The 20,230-nt window shown below is 44.2% G+C and overlaps 2 protein-coding genes across 6 annotated transcripts in view; one reads left to right on the plus strand and one right to left on the minus strand.

The window, feature by feature from the left end:
- LOC113919340 (glutamine amidotransferase-like class 1 domain-containing protein 3A, mitochondrial) overlaps positions 1 to 20,230 on the plus strand; it is a 57,184-nt gene that overhangs the window by 13,639 nt on the left and 23,315 nt on the right. For 4 of the 5 annotated variants that reach the window (XR_003518956.2, XR_003518958.2, XR_003518957.2 and 1 more), the window contains one exon: positions 17,384 to 17,552. The exons of the other annotated variant lie outside the window; for it this stretch is intronic. Coding sequence is in view for 1 of the 4 variants with exons in the window: in XM_027588229.2 (XP_027444030.1) it covers positions 17,384 to 17,459 (76 nt within the window). In the remaining 3 variants the exon portion in view is untranslated. The remainder of the gene's footprint in view (positions 1 to 17,383; positions 17,553 to 20,230) is intronic. 5 annotated transcript variants of the gene reach the window in all.
- ACOD1 (aconitate decarboxylase 1) lies at positions 590 to 9,945 on the minus strand. Its single transcript, XM_027588219.2, has 5 exons — positions 9,839 to 9,945; positions 5,961 to 6,122; positions 5,179 to 5,268; positions 3,524 to 3,729; positions 590 to 2,648 (listed from the first exon to the last, which is right to left on the minus strand). Exons 1-5 carry the CDS (start codon positions 9,845 to 9,847, stop codon positions 1,670 to 1,672), a joined length of 1,446 nt encoding a protein of 481 aa, XP_027444020.2. The 5' UTR covers positions 9,848 to 9,945; the 3' UTR covers positions 590 to 1,669.

Genomic DNA, 20,230 nt, shown 5'->3' on the forward strand with positions numbered 1-20,230 from the left:
ATGACAGAGGTACTCCAGGTATTCTGATGGCTCAGTTGATGGAGCATGCAATTTTTGATCTCGGGCTGTGAGTTTGAGCCCCACATTGGGTGGAGAGATTACTAAAAATAAAATCTTAAAAAGTACTCCAAAACTGGATTGTGGCAATGTTTGCACAACTCTGTAACTTTACTAAAACTCACTGAACTATACACTCAAACTAGATGAATTAATGATATGTAAATTAGAAACTAATAAACATTAAACATTGTTTTTAATTATACATAATCTTTGTGTTTTTTAACTGGAGTATTTAGTCCATTTATTCTTTTTGTAATTATAGGTATATTTGGATTTTTTCCTGTTGTTTTATATTGTGTTTTTTGTATGTTCTACATTTCTCATTTTTTTTCCTCCCTTCTTGCCTTCCTTTGGATTATTTTTTTCCTAACTCCATACTTCTCCATTTTTTAATTTTTTATTATTATTTTTAAAAGATTTATTTGTTTATTTGAGAGAGCGAGAATGAGAGAGAGAGAGAAAAAGTACATGAGAGGGGGAGGGTTAGAGGGAGAAGCAGACTCCTCGCTGAGCAGGGAGCCCGATGCAGGACTCAATCCCGGGACTCCAGGATCATGACCTGAGCCGAAGGCAGTCATTTAACCAACTGAGCCACCCAGGTGCCCAATTTTTTATTATTTTTTTAAATTTCTCCCTCTATTAACCTGGAAGTGATACATTCTACTGCTGTCTTATAATGGTTACCTGGAAATGTCAACATGCATACTTACAAATCAAAGTCTAGAGTTAATAGCTTTACCCTTTTCTTAAATGACACAAGGAATTTAGACTACATTAACTACAATAACTCCCTGCTTATATCTATTGCTAAAGTTGTAATTTTTAACCCCATAAGACATTTCTGTTATTTTACAAAATCAATATTTAATTACTCACATATATACTTTTTTTTTTTGTTGCCATCCTGTATTATATCTCAGACTCTTCATCCATGATATTTTTCCCAAGAAATTTTTGTAACAAATGGCAATATATTGTAGAGGTTAACAGCGTGGCTTCCAGAGCCAAACTCTTTTTACTTTTTACACTGCTTTTTATTTCTGCTTTATCAGTAAGGAAACCGAGGCAGACGGTTACCCAGCAACATGCCTAGGGTCACATTTAGTAAGTTGTAGGGGCAGGATTTGGACCCACCAACTCCTTATATTTAAACCAATAGCACCCCCTCCACTGTGGAGGGTTTGTAAAAACCCGTGGTCTAAGAAATCTGTTGGTGGCACAATAGGCCAGAGGCCTTCTCCACTGTCAGCAAATTTGCATGTAGGTTCAAATTCCTCCTACATCTTGAGGTTCATGAAGTTCATAAAGAACTCCTCTGTAAAGATTAACTTTACAAGCAAATTACAGGTGACTTGAATTTCAGCCTTATGAATGCTTATAAAAATCAATTTCTCTGTGTTCCTTGCATATTTATTATTTTGCTTTAGGTACCTGGAACTGTCTGGCAAAATTTATAGGACACTACTCCTTCCATAAAAATCCAGTTCTCTTTCTGGACTCTCTCCACCTTGCTTCCCTTATTCCTGGGCAGATCGACCGTAAACCCTTGCTTTATAAAGCAAATAACCGAATTCTCCCCAATATAAAGTCACTTAGATGTTGATAAATCTCAGGAGAGATTGTACGATGGAATTGTTAAATCCTGGATAGATTTTGAAACCATCTCTGGTGGAGAGGGTCCTTTCAGCAGAGTGGTTAGCACAGAACAGTCTTCTAGGTCTTCTAGATTCTCTACGATCTTGAGAAGCCTTTCTACTGTGTCGTAGGACAGCATGCTGGAGGCATTGGCTCTGAACTTCTCCCGCAGGTCCTCCTGGCTCAGTGGCTTCCTCCAGTGGCCGTAGAAGGTATCCGAGCACTCTGTGAAGGTGGCTCCATCACTGAGAGTGACACTTACCTCACAGTATAGTGTGTTGAAGCTTGGCAGGTTGTCCTGAGGGTGCTCGAGCTCCACTTTCCCGAGCAACTCTCTCACCTGTGGCCTGTCGATCTGGCATTTGTGGAAGGATGGGACGGTGATGCCACCATCGAGCAGTGTAGTACAGGCCACATACTGGAACGAGTGACGAGCTTCATGCTCCGAGTCTGGGAAGGGCCTGTTGACATACTGGACATCTGGAATTCTGAGCACAATTCTCTCAACGCGGTCAGTGGGAAGCAGGGCTCTGTCTGTTACAAGGTGCTTTCGGACGGACGCAGCTGCGTCCGCCACCCAATGGGTGGCCAGATGTGCAGGGAACCTCTTGAAGGCCACATCCTGCTGGTCCAGCAGCCACGTGTGGGAATCTAGGTTTGGAAGAACCTGTGGGGAGTAGTTGGCATAGAAGGCCCCAAAGCCCGTCTGCATGTCCAAGACCTGCTTGTTTCCTTGGAGACCCAGCATTGCCAGGAAAGCAGATTCCATCCCATGCCTGGCAGCATTGCCGATATGAAGAGGCTTGGTCTGAGTGGCAGCATTTGCCATGGGTGCCCCGGCATGAGAAACAGCAATAGCCAGGGCCTCTTGGCATTTTGTCATGCTGAGCCCTAGAAACTTGGATGTGGCAGCCGCACTACCCAAAGTTCCTACAACTGAGGGGGGATGGAATCTGAAAAGTAAAAAAAAAAGCGAAGAGTTGGAGCTTTACAGACCTCAGTCACCAGGAGGCAGTATAGTTAGTGGTCAGGCGTGTGGATGCCTCAGGCCTGCTGCCTGGGTTCAAATCTCAGCTCTGCCACTTACTAGCTGTGTGATCTTAGCAAAGTCACTCAACCTCTCTGCACCTCTTTCCTCTCCCATAAAATGGTGCTAATCATACTATCTACTCATAGGGTTTCATGAGTTTTGAATGAATCTACAGGCTTACAATAGTGCCTGACACAGTAAATTGTTAATTGTTGCCAGAAAAGCAAAAGTTGTTATTTGCTGAAACCCCACGTAAGTAGCTATAAAAAGGGAGAACCTGGTGGAAACTGTGAAAATCCACTCAGTATTCCAATTTACTCCTCTCCTAGCAGGCGGGATCAATTGGAAAAGTAAATATAAGATTGAACTACATGATACAGTCAACATGGGACCATTTTTGATTAGTGGGTTGAACAGTCAGTTTCAAGATCTTCTGAATGTTCTCAGTCTGAAGGACCTTAGCAAATATCAAAGTAGATTCTACTTTGAGATGGGATTGGGAAGATTCACAGTACCCGTGGATGCCAAAATGACATGAATCACCCTCGACTAGAGGCCCCAATTAATTTTATGCTCATGGTTGCTTGACCCTCTAAACCCAAAGGAGACTTTTCATTAGTACTTCTGAAGTCACACCTTTGTATATGGATATATGGTTTGATATGTGACTGGAAAATTGACTTAGCTGTCAGCACTAATGTTAATATTTTCAACTGAGCTAAGCTCTATGTCAGAAGGCTCCGCAGAGATAACGATCAACAGGTGAAGGGGACATGTGGGGGCAGATTCTCTCCGTACCTCTTTGGTATGTCACTGGCTTCTTTGGAGAAATGCAATAATTGGCCTTGTACTTCAATCCCAACATTGAAAGCCAGCAGCAGATCAAGGCCAGAAAATGTTCGACTTGAAGGGAGAGCTTCTGCTAAAGCCATGAGGACAGGAAGGACAGCTCCAGAAGGGTGGGTGGCAGGATGCCATGTGTCATCAAAATCCATTGAGTGAATCTATGTAAACAGACACACAACAACCAAAAACCAAAAAGAATAATATTTCTCTGAATGCAGTGACCAGTAAGGGTTTAGTTTCATAATAACTTTATTTGATATGAGATTTTTTAGATCTAATTATCAGAAAATAAAACCTATAAGCTGGCTGTAATTCTTAATCATATGGCTGGGCACTGAGACCTGCTGTCCTCTGCCCAGAGCAGACAGGACTTTGGGGAGCAACTAGAGAGCCCCCAGTGGGCTTGGATCTTACCCAGGTGGCCAGAAATCTCTGGCACAGCCCCTGGAAAGAGCTATATCCCCCTTAAAAATAAGGCTGTGAAATTAGGTGGTGGTTCCTCTCTCCCTCCCCCACCCTTCAAATAAGTTGCACTAAAAGTTTAATGCCATTTATTCCATACCAGGCCATATATTTTTGTACCTTTTCATTACGAAATAATTTCAAATTAACAGGGAAGTTGCAAGGACTCTTGAACCCAGATTAACTATTAAGCTATATTTTAAAATCATTATTTGCTGCTGTAGGTTTTATTCCTCTTCATCCTAGCCATCTGCTTATCCCTTATACGAAATAGTAATAACCAGAAGTTCACTTAAAAATAGAATTCCAGGGGTGCCTGAGTGGCTCAGTCGGTTAAGCATCTGCCTTCAGCTCAGGTCGTGATCCCAGGGTCCTGGGATCGAGCCCCGCATCCGGCTCCCTGCTCAGCGGGGAGCCTGCTTCTCCCTCTCCTTCCCTCTTGTGCTCGTGCGCTCTCTCTCTCTCTCTCTCTCTCAAATAAATAAAATCTTAAAAAAATAGAATTCCATGTCTATTGGATGTGGCTGGTCTGGATGCTGGACATCTACTCCTGGATGAACTTGCTGGATTTGACTTTCAGTATTCTGAGCTACTGTCCCAAACCATAAAAATATCTCAGAAGTCCCAACACATTCACGTCTAAATTATATCTTGTATATAGATACAGACGGATGCTGACACACAAAGCAAAAAAACTCGTCAGATGAAAAGTGCTGATTTTTGCTTCAGAAAATGTAGACACCATATGGCCATTGTTTCTTTCTCAATAAATATCTAGTGAATGAATGGATGGATGAAAAGCTGGTTATTGAATAGAAACTGGCACTGGTTACAACAAAAGGAACTGAGTCTAGATACCAAGTTTTATATTTTTTGCTATCTATATGCAAAGTTTAGATACCTTAGGGTGTTTTATCTAAGTCCTCCATCTTATTTCCTGTGCTTCACAATTTATTTGAAAAGCATTAATTCACTGTCAAACACAAAAAGTGAAGTAACTACATAGAAGAGAGGACAGACCACTTCATCTCTCTGAACTTCAGTAACTCATCCATGAAATATGGAAACCGAACAATTTCTGAGCTATTTCCTGGCTCTGAAATTATTATTGTCTCACAGTTGAAAAGATACGTAAGTCTCCTTACAGCCACACCGTTCACAAAAGCAGCATATGATGGCGGGAGCCTTAGGTCTGGTCGACCCCAAACACTGCTGGACATGTTGGAACTGTAGATCTGGAACCAAAGAATATCAATCAGAGATACAGAGTGAAAACACAACATGCCAAGTTACCACTTCAAGAGCCGTTCCTCATCTTTGGAGTCAATAATGGTGCTTATTTGAACACTTTGTGCTGGATTGCAGCCTTAAACCATTGGAATTTTCTCTTCCTTGTAGAGGAATACACAACTTTCCCCATGGAAGGGAGAGGAGATGTTGGGGCTCTGTCCCAGACTGAGATCCACAGGTGTGCCAGGGAATGGAGTCTGAATTTATTCTTATTTATTTCTTGAGGGTAAATACCAGGGAAGGTGGACCAATTGTCTATACCAAGTACATCCTTTGGAGGGTGGGTGCTCCATCTCCCACATAACACACCCACTCTGCTCAGAGTGCTGAACCAGCTTTTTCTCCAGAGACTCTTAAAGTCTTTGCATGAATAAATGGTAGATGCTATTGGGGTAGACGCTATTCCTAAGATTGGTCTATAGACAGTAACTTAGCAAAGAATATGGATGAATATTAAAACTCAGATGAATAGAGCATAAAACCATATACAGCGATGGATGCTACACACACCAAGTACTATCTCTAAAACAAAGAGTAGAATAATAGACCATAAACACATATCTCTGGGCACATTGGCAGGTATACCTCATGAGCAGGCATTTGGTTTTATATCTAAAGTAAACACCGAGCTTCTTACCTTACTATATTCGCTGGCTTTGTGAAACACTTCTGTACTGGTTCCCAGGAAGCCAACGCCCAGAGTATCCAGAATCATTCTCTTGCTTCTTTGAATAACGTTATCTGTCAGGTGCCCCACTGTCAAGCCATGGATCACTCTGGCAAAGCTTTCTGTGACAGACTTTAAAGAGAAGAGTGTTAGAACATGCTACATGCAATTTGTATTTGCTTATTCCTCGCTATACAGGAGCTTGAGGTACTTTTATGTGACGAGTTTTGCTCCACTAGGGGAAAGCCAGTTAATCAACCTAAGTTCAATTCCTGAGAAATGATGAGCACGGAGCCCCTGCTATGTGTGAGGCAAAGGGATGTGGAAATGCCCAATAGCCAGTTTCTGTCCTCGAGTTGAGGACACAGGCCAACATGCAGGTGATGGCCACAGAGAGGGTGGGCTATGGCGGAGGGAAGCACAGAGTTAGGAGACCATGAGAGGGACATCTTGCTCATAAGGTGGGCATGCTGGGGGGCGCCTGGGTGGCTCAGTTGGTTAAGCAACTGCCTTCGGCTCAGGTCATGATCCTGGAGTCCCGGGATCGAGTCCCGCATCGGGCTCCCTGCTTGGCAGGGAGTCTGCTTCTCCCTTTGACCCTCCCCCCTCTCATGCTCTCTCTTTCTATCTCATTCTCTCTCTCAAATAAATAAAATCTTTAAAAAAAAATAAGGTGGGCATGCTGGGACCGGTGTATGCATCTAGGAGCTAACATTATTAGATATGCGCCAGGTGTCATGCTGACTGTTGTAAATACAGTATCCATTGAATGCCGCCAAGTTTCTGGGTAGGTATTATGAGCATCATCTCGCTTTGCAGGTGAGGAGACCCAGACTTGATGTTCCTGAGTTACACAACTCTTAGATGGTGGAGTTTGGACACATTCCTACAGGCCTAACTCCAAACTGCTGCATGTAATTATTAAGCCACGTTTCTCGAGGAGGAAAAGAAACATCGGAACATGTGGGGTTCTTGTTGAAAATGAACATTTCTGGTCCCTACTCCAGACTTCCAGAATTAGACTACCACCCCACCTGCAAATGAACTAGAAGCTTTGGAAGCATAGCGCAGGATTCTGTGTTTTCATTAAGATCTTTAGGTGATTCTTAAATGTTCTAGTGCTATCATGTCCGACGTGGTAGCTACTCTCCACATCGACTATTGAGCATTTGAAATGTGGCTAGTCCAAACTAGGATGTGTCATAAGAGTAAAATAAACACTGGGTTTTGAAGATTTAGTAGGAAAACAAGAATATAGAGCATCTCAGTAATAATTGTAAAATATTGATTATGTGCTAAGATGATAATATTTAGGATATATCAGTAAATGAAATGTAGTATTATAACTAATTTTATCAGCTGCTTTTTAAAATATGGCCACTAGAAAATTTAAAATTACACTTGAGAACTACTTCCTGTCTATTCTTGGTGGTGGAGATTACCTGGAGGCATCGATACCTGGGCTGGTTATGAAGACTTAAGGGAGTCAGCAGGTGAAGGTGCCCGGGACAAGGATGGAGGTTAAAGGCAGAGGTGACAGCGTGGCCTGGGGCTTAGAGGTGTGAGGGATGCAGTGATTTAGGCAAGCCCAGCTGCAGAGCTGCACACAGGGGGCAGAGGTGAGAGGGGTTTGCAGGCTAGACTGAGTGGTGGAAGTTCCACCAGGCTAAAGACTGTGGCTTAAAGGGGAGCCATGGTGCTGTCTTTAAAAGGTTCATATGATCAGAACTGTGTTTTGCAAAGATCTCCATCAGCCCTCGTGCAGAGAATGGATTGAGAGGGGTAGACAAGGGCAGGTAAGAGACTGCTGTGATAGCCCAGGTTCTGGGTGGGGATACGACGGTGCCATGTGCCACGAGAGGGAGCACAGGAAGAGGGGCAGCTGTCTGGACAGTGACGACGGGCTAGCTGTGAACTTGCTGAATATGAAATGCCCGTGCTCATCCTAGTGGAGAAGACCATTCTTTTTTTTTTTTTTTTTTAAGATTTTATTTATTTATTTGACAGAGAGAGACACAGTGAGAGAAGGAACACAAGCAGGGAGAGTGGGAGAGGGAGAAGCAGGCCTCCCGCCGAGCAAGGAGCCCAATGTGGGGCCCGATCCCAGGACCCTGGGATCATGACCCGAGCCGAAGGCAGATGCTTAACGAATGAGCCACCCAGGCGCCCCCGGAGAAGACCATTCTGCTGCCACCCACAAACCAGATCATAAAAACCTGCGGGATTATTTGCATTTCAGAAGCAGCAGAGTGTTTTGCCATTCCTTTAAATATCAAGTTCTTCAATGTATAGGTGGTTATTTTGTTTTCTACACGTCTTCCCAAGACAACATCTATTATGTACCACTAAAAACACCCACTCTTCAACTGTGTCTCACGACATGCCTAGTACTTAGCACCACTTAGTAAATGTCAGCTTGTTTCCCTTTTCTGTTCTGATTATTACATTGTTGTACAACTTCCTTTGCCTCTCTGAGCATCAGATACCGCTTTTTAAAACATAGGCTACAGGGCGACGGGTTTTTGAATCAGAGGATCTGGGGTGTGTGGGGCTCCCTGATGCTAAGATCAGTGTCTGGGCAGGGGTTCAGAGATGGAACCAGTGGCCATCTGAAAGTCCTCAACCTGCCCACCAGCTGGTTCCCTATTTTCAGTCTTGAGATGACCAAGTCACAGAACCCTTGCCATTTTCGAAAAAGAATGGGCTACGTCGTATGTCTCTGAAACTTTGGTAGAAAGGTGAGGGGAGCCTGGGGTGGGAGACAGCAGGAGAGAAGGCAGATGGGGCAGAGAGAGGGGGCTGGCACGGATGTTTCTAATCAGGATGGAGAATAATAACTTGGATTGTCCTGCTGCTAGAAATGTGGGTAAACATATTTAGGGACAGGGGCAGGGAAGGAGGGAAAAGCACTGGCTTGATGATCCACCAAGTAAACAGAACTGGTTGGATCCCTTGTTCTAAGCAAAATGACTTCTTTTCAAGCTCTCTTTCCATCCGCACAGCTCCCACAGTTGAAGGCATTTAGTGATTGGTCATTCATCTCTCCGGGGTTAGATCCGACCTGGGAGAGGCTTATGCAGACACGTGTGTGCCTGGGGAGCATGTGTCATGGGGGCAACCACATGGAGCCTGGAAGGGGATTATGGCATCCGTTTGCATGATCCCATGGCGCTAGAGACCTGCGAAGGTAGGGCCCGCTGGGGATCTCCTGACAAGTCCTGGATAAGCGCCTGCGTCCCAAAGAAATGCTCCCGAGGAAGAAGGAACATGAGAACATAAACATGCAACTGCTCAGCTGTCTGTAGGATTGAATCCATCTATTTCTAAAATGTTTTTTTGGTCTTCCTGATTTTCTCATGGCATTTACAACTCTTTTTAGTAAAATACTGTTATCAATGTATAAATTAAGGCAAAACATGCAGCCATTTGATAAATATTTCACAAGTTCTTGCCATGTGTCTGGCACTGTGCTAAGCTCTCTAGAATATCAAACCAAGATGTTAGGATTCCTGCTACAAAAAGATTATCTTCTCCGGGGAACTAAGGACAGTAAACAGACATTAAAAAGGCAATCTGGCCATGCCATAATGGACACAGACAAAACCGGGAGGTTAAAATTCAATGAGCTTGTAATAATTCATTTTCTTCCTAATTCTGTGCAACAGAATCACATCTCTTACTGGTAAAACACCGATGAAAAACCAGATGCAGGTAATTAGATAGCTCAGAGGCTATGAGAAATGCTAAAATGCCGTTTTTGAAGAAAGCAGGAAGCTCTAAGGACATTGAGAAAAGGAGAGGTAAGCTAGAAAACCAATTTAAATAAGCCACGTAAGATGTAACAATACCTTGAGCATCGTGTCAAAATTGGAGGCGTATCTCAGGCGCGAACTGGAGGAGGACTTCACTGGCTGGGTGACACCCTTTATACCTTTCACTCTTCCCAGCCCATTCCCCTTCTCTTTGTTGTGACCCTAAAGTTTCCACTATTTCAACACCTCCCACATACATACGCTCATTTCAACTTCCTCATGATGAGTTGTTTAACCTACAGGGGATGAGGAATTAAACGAGGCCAGGAAGGAACAGAGAGATGGTCAAATGATTTCTCGTAGACATCAGGGAACTGCACAGCAAAGGTAGGATTGCATCCTGGGCTTAGATGCCAGACATCAAACGCAGAAAAATGCACCCTCTTTTATCCAGGTATTCCTGCTTCGAAAAGTTTATGCTAAGGAAATCGGCATGGATGTATGGAAGAAAAAAAAACACAGATTTGCTTATAAGATTAAAAACTAAAAACAATCAAGTACCCCCAAACAGTGGGTTGCTGAAGTAAAATAGGGCATGGGCAGTGTTTAAGGCACACTCATCTCCCCCTTCATGTCACCCCTGTTGGTCACTGTTGTCTGGGGACAAATGTGCCAGCCTGAGTTCCTGGTAGCTTGACATTAAGAACCTAGAAGGGCATTGGGAATTAATCATGCTTTTCTCCTGCTCGACCCTTGTTGGGTCCTGCCCTGCCTTTCTGCAGATGCAGATCTCTGGTTCCTGGTCCTCTGCTCAGCTGCTGGGATACATGGCCTGCCTCCCTGCTCTCGCCCATGGCACTGGCCCCACAGCCTGTCCAGGCCTCTTTGCTTATAATCAATCACTCTGCTGTGGCTAGTCTGGATCTCGCTCTGCTTCTCTGGGTAATTACTGTTTCCTTAGTCTTAGACAATTGGTTTATACTCCTAGTGGTCCAAAAAAAAAAAAAAAAAAAAAAAAAAAACAGGTTATTTAACATCTGAGCAATTCCTAAGACCACTTTTACATGAAATGAAAATAGGCTATGATGACTTCAACCATCTCACCGTGGAAAAGCTTTATAAAGGAATGATGAGGGGCGCCTGGTGGCTCAGTCAGTTGAGCATCTGTCTTCGCTCTCAGGTCATGATCCCAGGGTCTTCGGATGGAGCCTGCTTCTCCCTCTCCCTCTGCTTGCTGCTCTTCCTGCTTGTCCTGTCTCCACCCTCCCCCCCGTCAAATAAATAAGTAAATAAAATCTTTAAAAAAAATAAAGGAACGATGAGCTTTAGTAAGCCTGATGAGCTTTAATGAAAAGTGCCATCATTTAGCTTCTCTGGGCTCAAGTTTTGCCAGTATTTTTTTTTTTAAATATGTCAATTTGGCTAGGCTATGGTATCCATGTGTTGGGCCAAATACCAGTCTAGATGTTGCTTTGAAGGTGTTTTTCAGATGTGATTAACATTTAAATCAATAGACTTTGAGTAAAGCAGATTATAATCTATAATGGGTCTCATCCAATCAATAGAAGGCCTTAAGAGAAAACACTGAGATCCCCCAAGAAGGAATTCTGCCTCCAGATGGCTGTTCAGATTCCCGACTCCTGTGTCCACTCTTCCCTGGCTCTTCAGGCTGCCAACCTCCCCTGCAGATTTCATGCTAGCCAGCCTTCACCATCACAGGAGCCAATTCTCTGAAATCTCTCTCTCCATTTGAATTCATTCCAATCACACACACACACACACACACACACACACACACACACACACACACACACACACACACACACCACTCTATTGGTTTTGTTTCTCTGGAGAACCCTAATACAAAATGCCCTCAAGGCCCCCAGCTTCCATATCATTTGTCTTTGTATCTCCAGTACGTTTAATCATCTCTGCCCCATTCTGGGTGCTGTGTGAATGAATGTGTGAGGGAGGGCATGAATGTGGACCCTAGGTGAGTATGGTAGCTCCAAGTCCCTCCCCTATTCTAGTTTTTGGACAGTTGAGGAATTGCACTTCTGCCCCGGGGGGTAACATTCTGCCTGCATGTCCTAAAATGGACAGCAGGGGCTTTCCTGAAAGGCTCTGGAGCTGCTGTGCCTCCATGGACTTCTGGAATGTTGGGGGACCAGTATCAGCTCAGGAGCTCATCCTGCGGAGGGATGAAAGCTGACTGTGGGAACAGCTGGCGTCAGGGAGTAATGAGGAATTTAAAGAGACCAATGGGACAATCCAGCAGGGCTTTGCTAGGAACATGCCTTCATGAGGTCATGTGAGTGACCCTGCAGGATCCAGCCCTGAGTGCTGAGCTCTACTGGGGAGGGACTGCCTCAACCTTTTAAAAAGGCTGAGGCATAGGGACACCTGGATGGCTCAGTCGTTAAGCGTCTGCCTTCGGCTCAGGTCATAATCCCAGGGTCCTGGGATCGAGCTCCTCATGGGGCTCCCTGCTCCAGGGGAAGCCTGCTTCTCCCTCCCTCCCACTCCCCCTGCTTGTGTTCCCTCTCTCGCTGTGTCTCTCTCTGTCAAATAAATAAAATCTTAAAAAAAAAAAAAAAAAAAGGCTGGGTGCCTGGGTGGCTCAGTTGGTTAAGCGACTGCCTTCGGCTTGGGTCATGATCCCGGAGACCTCCCCTCTCATGCTGTTTCTCTCTCTCTCTCTCAAATAAATAAATAAAATCTTAAAAAAAAAAAAAGGCTGAGGCATAGATCAGAATGCCAGTCTGCCATTTTATACTTTGGATGTTCCTTTCCGTTGCAAGGCTAGATACTTTCACCGTGTAGGGTCTTTCCCTAGGGCAGTGTGGCTGGGAAGTCAGGTGAGTAATGAGATACTGCTTGCTGAGTAGGACTGGAAGACAACAGTGACAGGGATTTCAGGGACATTCACCAGGACAGTCACAAGTCCCTGCTCCCACAGAGTGGATACTTCTCTGTTGGTCTTCACCAGATGCAGTCCTTTTAGGTTACCCTAGATGGTCTCTGTTTACTTGTTTTTCTTTATTCCCCTTTAAGAATCCATACTGATCATCTTCCTCTTGTTGCAACACTCCTATACATGACAGCACATTCTTGTTTGGTCATGTTTTCGGTGTAGTTCTCAGAAATTATATTTGAGTTCTTGTAACTGGTAAGGTGTCTGCTTACTTGTGGCATATCATGTCTTCCTGAAATATCTTCATGGTCCTGACACCTTGTCATTGCTCTTAGACATCTCTTGTCTCGTCTCATCTTTACCATGGGTCATTTGTACAGAACTCAGTCATTATCTGTGGATTTTGCTAGTTTAATTTGCAGAGGTAATCTGTGTGCCTCCATCCTGGGCGTCCCTCATGTTGCTCCAATGCATGAATCACAAGGAATAGATCCAAGAATGAATGGGACTGATCATGTTTAAAAGTATTAAAATTTGGGGGCGCCTGGGTGGCTCAGTCGGTTGAGTGTCTGCCTTCGGCTCGGGTCAGGATCCCGGTGTCCTGGGATCGAGCCCCGCATTGGGCTCCCTGCTCCGCGGGAAGCCTGCTTCTCCCTCTCCCACTCCCCGTGCTTGTGTTCCCTCTCTCGCTGTCTCTCTCTCTGTCAAATAAATAAATAAAATCTTTAAAAAAAATAAAAGTATTAAAATTTTAAGGTAAATAATTAGTGGGAAGTTGGGGTGTAAGAAGGAAAATGCTTAGGAATGACATGATTGAAAAATACAGTAAGTCCAAAAGCAAGGTTGAATAGGGCCAAGAAGGTTAAAGAGTAGGCGAGTAAGTGAAAAATAGGAAATGCCACACGGTACACTTGCATAGGTTGTGAACCGCTCCTATGTAGGAGGGCTCCATCTACATCATAGACCTGGTAGCTCTGCAGGACTGCGATAATAACGGCATAGCAGAAACATGAAGTTTTTCATTCTGATGAAATCATTGTTTTATAACAATTTTTCTGACGAGGAAAGTAAAGTATGCTGGAAGACAATTCTGCCTGGGTCTCACACGTTTCTTCACATTTTGCCAGCGGACTCACTGACTGTTTATTCCAGATTATCTTTTGAAAAATGTGCGTAGTAAACAGCCTTGGAAAGTAGAAGTATTATCTCTGTGGAGGAAAGGGCAAGCAGGCTTACTGCCTACTGTAGAAGATTTGGGTTCCCTGAATTCAGGTTTCTCTCCTGTAATGAAATTCCCTGCATGTGTAGATGTCACCTCTTTCCATTGTTGTGGGCAAAGGGGCTTTTCTTGTTGCAAGAAAAAGCTGATACTCTGCTATTTCTGTGAGTAATAAAGTCCCTTGTTTCTGGCCCAGAAGTCTTGTGTCTTCTGCCACCATCCATGAAACTGTGGTAGGCTACATTGTTAGCATGCTTGTAGGGTAATATCGCAGTCCTTGACACGGTGTCTGGAAGAAGGGGAGCATTTTTCTGAATAGCAAAAAGGTGCTCTATGAACTACCAGCAGCCAGAGAGGAGCTAAGTCCAGAGCATAAATATAAAGAGGAGAGAAGGTGGGGATAAGCAGCGGAGATGGTTTTTCTAGCCATTTCATTGATCATCTATGTACAGTGAGGCCCCTCACAACTTCTAAGATCAGTGCTGACCTTAGTGTAAGATGCTTAACCCTTGCTATCTAAAAAACTCAAGTAGGGGAGATTTTAGAAATCTCTTCCTCAGGTAAGGCCCCAGGCCAATGATACAGACTCTCTAGGGGTGACAGGCCGGCATCAGTATTTTTTAACGTTACCCAGATGATTCCATCTGTAGCCAAGGTGAGAGCCTAAGATTCTGAGATTTACTGATGATGTTCCCTTCCTTTCGTCGAGTCAGCACTTACTGGTCTCTGGCCTTCCACTCTGGGATTTAAGGCTTGCTCCTTCTCCAGATATGTACCTGGCTTCGTTCAGAGCCCTACAGTCTCTCCAGTTCTAGCCGGCTCTTTCTTCAGTCTTTCCCTGGGGCCCACAGATCTCTCCAGATGCTATCTCTTGTCTCCATGCAGTTCTGACTTTTGTCTGATTTCTCCTAAGCTGTGTCAGGCTCCACTGGGCAACAAATTATTTCTTTAAAGACCCTAAGCACTGAAAAAAAGATGCTGTAAGCACTTGCCCGTTTCCCTTGTTGGGCAATTGAGCGTTGCTGTCACCTCATGTCACACTTCCCTGACGCTGAGCGGGGACGTCGGTGCGGCCTGTACATTGGATGGCAGGGGACATACCTGCTTGACAGAGTTTCAGCCGGCACCTGGCAGGGTCTGTTCCCCCAAAGCCCACTCAGCAGTGTGGGTGGATCTGTTAAAGGCTCATTTCTGGCAGTTAACTGGGCATTGGCCTGTCTGGCGTCGTTGTCTTAGCCCCAAGACAGCCTTGGCTCCCCTCCTCCTTGGCTCCCCTCCTCCTGGGCAATAACCCAATATGTGTTTTAGTTCATCTAGGCAAGCAGATTTACTTGTTAAGAAGAGTGGTTCTCAAACTGTGCGTATCAGAGTCACCCGGAGGGCTTGTCCCTAGAGTTTCATTTTATTTTTTAAAGATTTTTATTTATTTATTTGAGAGAGAGAATGAGATGGAGCATGAGAGGGGGGAGGGTCAGAAGGAGAAGCAGACCCCCTGCTGAGCAGGGAGCCCGATGTGGGACTCGATCCCGGGACTCCAGGATCATGACCTGAGCCGAAGGCAGTCGCTTAACCAACTGAGCCACCCAGGCACCCCTAGAGTTTCTTTTAGAAAGTCTGGGAAGGTCCAAGAATGAACATTTCTGACAAGTTCCCAGGTGGTGTCTGTGCTCCTGGTGCCATACCCACGCTCTGGGAACCACTGCCTTACACCCGTGCTGCAGTGTGGTCCACACCAGCGTCCGCAGGGGGCTTGCTGGAAATGCAGAATTCCAGGCCCAGCCCGGACCTGTTAAATCAGAATCTATGTTCATTAAGTTTCTCAACATGTGATCTGTGTGCACCTTGAAGCATGAGAAGTGTTAGTTTAGATCACGTATTTTTGACCCCATTTAGGACTTTTAAATGTCAAACAAAGATAAGCCTTATTGGTTATCAATATCCAAAGTAGTCAGTACATTATACTATATTCTGGCCACAAAGGAGACCAAATAAGAATTTATGGGTGACTTAGGGCAAATCTATCACAACTCACTCCAAATGACTCAACATTATGTCCTTCTAACAGAGAGAAGGTAATATCTTCAAATTGATAGCAATTTAAAAGATTGTTAATACTGATATGCTCAGTGCAGTCTAATGCCAGACGGGAAAGATGAGCTTTTTTAGCCCCTTCTCTGCCAGTAAAACAATGGATGACATAACATACACACTTAATTTAGAGGTTACTTAGAGTTTGGATACTTTGAAAATCAGTCAGTTAGAAGTACATCTGTTAGTTCTGGGTCACTGATGGTAGGAGATAGAAAAAAAAAGAATGCAATTTTTACAGTTACTCTTACATTTTGGAAAAAAATAAAGATAGGCAGACAAGATAAAGTACATCAAGTTTGCTTTCTAAAAAGTGGGAAGAAAAAAAAAAGAGTATCGAGATTCTTGTTATTTTCCCTAAGTGTCAATGAAGATTTTGGATATCAGAATTAAAGATGAATGATCAGATAAGTGTCCAAACACAGTAAGAGAAAATAATTTGCATCTGTCAATAAATTCTGACAAGCTGTGTGAGAATAATCAAGCAATACCAACAAAACCTCTACTTCAAGCCCAAAATGTGCAAAATGGAAGCATTTAGTAAATGTTTCTGAAATATAAGATCTAAATGCTACAAAAGCCTGAAACTTAATAGTCAAAATAGCCATCTGTCTTGAGTGTTTATGATGGGCCAGCAGCTGAGCTAAGAGCTTTATCTATATTCAACACAGTCTCATTAATCCTTGCCCAAACCTTCTGCTCCCTTGTTTGCTTGTATTTTGCAGATGAGGAAACCAAAGCTCAAGGAGTATGCGTCTTTATATACGCATGCCATCATTATGGACACTCTCTGCAAGAACCTCTTGAAATAATTATTAGCTTATTTTGCCTGAATGTTGCTGGTAGGAGGATACAGAGGAAAACATTCACATATTTCTTTCTTTGCCTTTTATTAAAATGAAGAATGTTTCGATGACCAATCCTCTTGCCGTGCCTGGGACTGAGGCATTTCATTGCCAAAGCCGGGAAAGTCCCAGGCACACTGCGATGTTGGTTAGTCTCTGGAAAATTCAGGGAAGTGCAGCCTTGGAGTTTAGGCTCTGTAAGCGGTGGGCTCCGGCTTTTCTCTAGTTTTATTTTTTTTTAAGATTTTATTTTTATTTATTTATTTTTAAAGATTTTATGTATTTGACAGAGAGAGAGGGAGAGAGAGAGAGCACAAACCAAGCGTGGGGGGCAGAGGGAGAAGCAGGCTCCCAGCTGAGTAGGGACCCTGGGATCATGACCTGAGCCAAAGGCAGCCGCTTAACTGACTGACCCACCCAGGTGTCCCTCTAGTTTTAGTTAACAAGCATTTCTTAGCGAGAAAAGGGGACTAAAAGCCCTTTAGTGCCTTAAGATCTATTCTTAATGGATTAGTGAATGCTGAGCCTGCTGGCACTAAAATTGGCTTTTTTTTGGTGGCTTTTTTTCCCCTCAGCCATGGTGATGGATCTGTAGGAGATGGTGGGCCCGACGAGAATCATAGTCTGACGTCTAGGAACCGGATACTGTGATTTGCCCCACCTAAAGGAACACGGTGAAGTGATCAGCTTTGAACGACCCTGGATGTGTTTCAAAGGCTGTGTGCCCTTTCACTTTTTTAACTGGTAAGTGACAAGGCCAGCCTTCCTTGCTGTACACCAGCAATCTCCCCTGTTTTGTTATTTTGGCTCGTGAACTCATCTTCAGTGAGGTTGATGTGGTTTGAAGTGGTGGGGTTCGGAGCCCATGGGCAAGAAGGAATTCTTGAGACATTTTTGGTGCAAAAAGGTAATTTTATTAAAACACAGGGACCCGTGGGCAGAAAGAGCTGCCCTGGGGCCGTGAGGAACGGCTGATTATACACTTTGGAGCTGGGGGGAGGTAAAAGCAAAGGGAAATTTCCAAAAGTACTTTCATCTGCTAAAGAAGACTCCCAAGACCCTGGAGGCCTAGCTATTGTCAAGCTAAGGTTGTTTTTCCCCCTAACAAGGCATTAGCATTAAGACAGTTGGGTTTCCTGGAGGAACATTATACTCTGCCTGCCTCAAGTACTTGACGATGGGCTGCAGCTTATAAGGACATTTCATTTCGTCTCCACTTCCTTCTGCCTTTGCTCTCCGTATCAGAGTTTTGTCTGTGGATCCCCACAGTGGCCTGAGTTGAGGGCGCAGCCCTTCCTTACTCACAGCAGGTTTTATTTCCTTCTGCTGGGAGTCCCTGCATTTCATGGTCTTGGAGTGGGGAGGGTGGAAAGCATTTCTTATGCTAATTTCTGGCTTGGTAGATGAGGATCATGCGCGTAGTATAAAGTCATATCATAAGACCATGGAAGGGCAGACCTATGATTGTTAATTCTTGTGGGGGATACTTTCCTGCCCCTACTCAGAGCCCACATGGAGATAGGCAGGCATTCTTGTCTCCCTATACTGGTGGATAATTTTTCTGGTGTATCTAGGGCTGTCAGATGAAATACAGGGCTCCCAGTTAAATATGAATTTCAGACTGGCAACAAATACTTTTCCAGTATAAGTATGTCCCAAATACAATACTGGACATACTATATTAAAAACTTATTTGCTGTTCATTTGCATTACTGATTTAACTAGATGTCCTATTGAAGGATAGTTGGAAGGCAGGCAGGCAGGGAGAAGGGGCCCCCGCCCTAAGAGGCAACACTCTTAAAAGGATTTTACACCACCCTGGAAGGAGCCCTCCACCCTTTCCCACGTCATAGGTAGATGACAAAAACCTGATTAGATGACAGGTGCTGGGAGGGTTAATCAGATAAAAACAGCCCGCCAACAAGTGCATAAAAACCCCTAGACCTAGAAACTCGGGTGGCCACCCTCTCGGGTCCCCGCCCTCTTCGGGAGCTTTGTATTATCACTTTGCTGTCGCTCAATAAACCTTGCTTTGGTGCCCACACTCTGTCTGGTCTACCTCTTCATTCTTTGAAGTGGTGTGACCAAGAGCCATGGGCATCGACAGAGAAAAAAATCCTCTAACGCTATGTTATTTGCTAAATATGGCAACTCTGGGCGTATCTTTTACTTGGGCCGAGGTCTTTTTTGGGCAGTCAAGCTTTATTTGGGGTCTCGGTGTAACTTCTCGACTGAGGTCTCCTTCCATGAAGACTTTAAACTCAATCTGAGGGGTGCCTGGGTGGCTCAGTTGGTTAAGCATCTGACTCTTGATTTCCGCTCAGGTCATGATCTCAGGGACCTGAGATGGAACCCTGTGTCATGTCAGGCTCTGTGCGGGGTGTGGAGCCTGCTTAAGATTCTCTTTCCCTCTCCCTCTGCGCTACACCCCCACTTTGTGCCCATGAGAGCGCACACACACATGCTCTAAAAATAAAATTTCAACCCTGAGATTGTGAGGCTGGCATCAAGCTTGAAAGCCCCACCAACCACATGATTGACACACTCTTGGCTCTCTGGCTTCCTCTTGTAGTTTTCAGTTTTATTCTCATTTTTGGCCCTTGGAGTTCCCTTATTTTCTTCTAAGCTCAGGCTTGTCTTTAAGAGAATGTTTGTTATATTTTGTCCAGGGTTTTCAGGTGTCTTGAAGTGAAAGGGTTCCAGGTTACCTGGGCTGTCCTATTACAGAACATTGAAACTGCCACCCCTCTGTAAAAATCAACTAGTAATGAAGGATAGTTGGAAGGCAGGCAGGCAGGGACAAGGGGCCCCACCCTAAGAGGAAATCACCCTTTAAAGGATTTTACACCACCCTGGAAGGAGCCCTCCACCCTTCCCCACGTGATAGGTAGATGGCAAATGATTGATTTGATTGAATGACAGGCACCTGGAGGGTTAATCAGATTAAAACAGCCCACCAAATAGCCCATTAAGACCCCTAGATCTAAATGCCAAATGGCAACCCTCTCGGGTCCCCTGCCTCTTCGGGAGCTTTGTACTATTGCTCAGTAACTATCACTCAGTAAACAGCTTTGCTGCCTACCACTCTTCATCTGGTCTACCTCTTCATTCCTCGAAGCAGCATGACCAAGAACTGGGGGCACTAAAGGAAAAGAAATCCGGTAACACCGAGGCCTCAGGTACTATATTGGTGTCAGGAAAAGTTAGTATTCAGCTCTCTAGACTTTCGGAGCTGTTCATAGGAGGGAGATATTATGCATGGTGAAGTATATTTTGACCTAAATATAAGTCAACAGTGTAGTGAGATACTTTGAAATCAGGCTATTATAAAACAAATAAGTTTCGAATGTACCAAAGGCTAAAGATACATGGGAAAGAATAATGACAGAGCACCTAATTGAAGACAATGTAATTTTAAGTCT

Source organism: Zalophus californianus, chromosome 3 (genome assembly GCF_009762305.2).
Source record: "Zalophus californianus isolate mZalCal1 chromosome 3, mZalCal1.pri.v2, whole genome shotgun sequence".
Lineage (NCBI taxonomy): Eukaryota > Metazoa > Chordata > Mammalia > Carnivora > Otariidae > Zalophus > Zalophus californianus.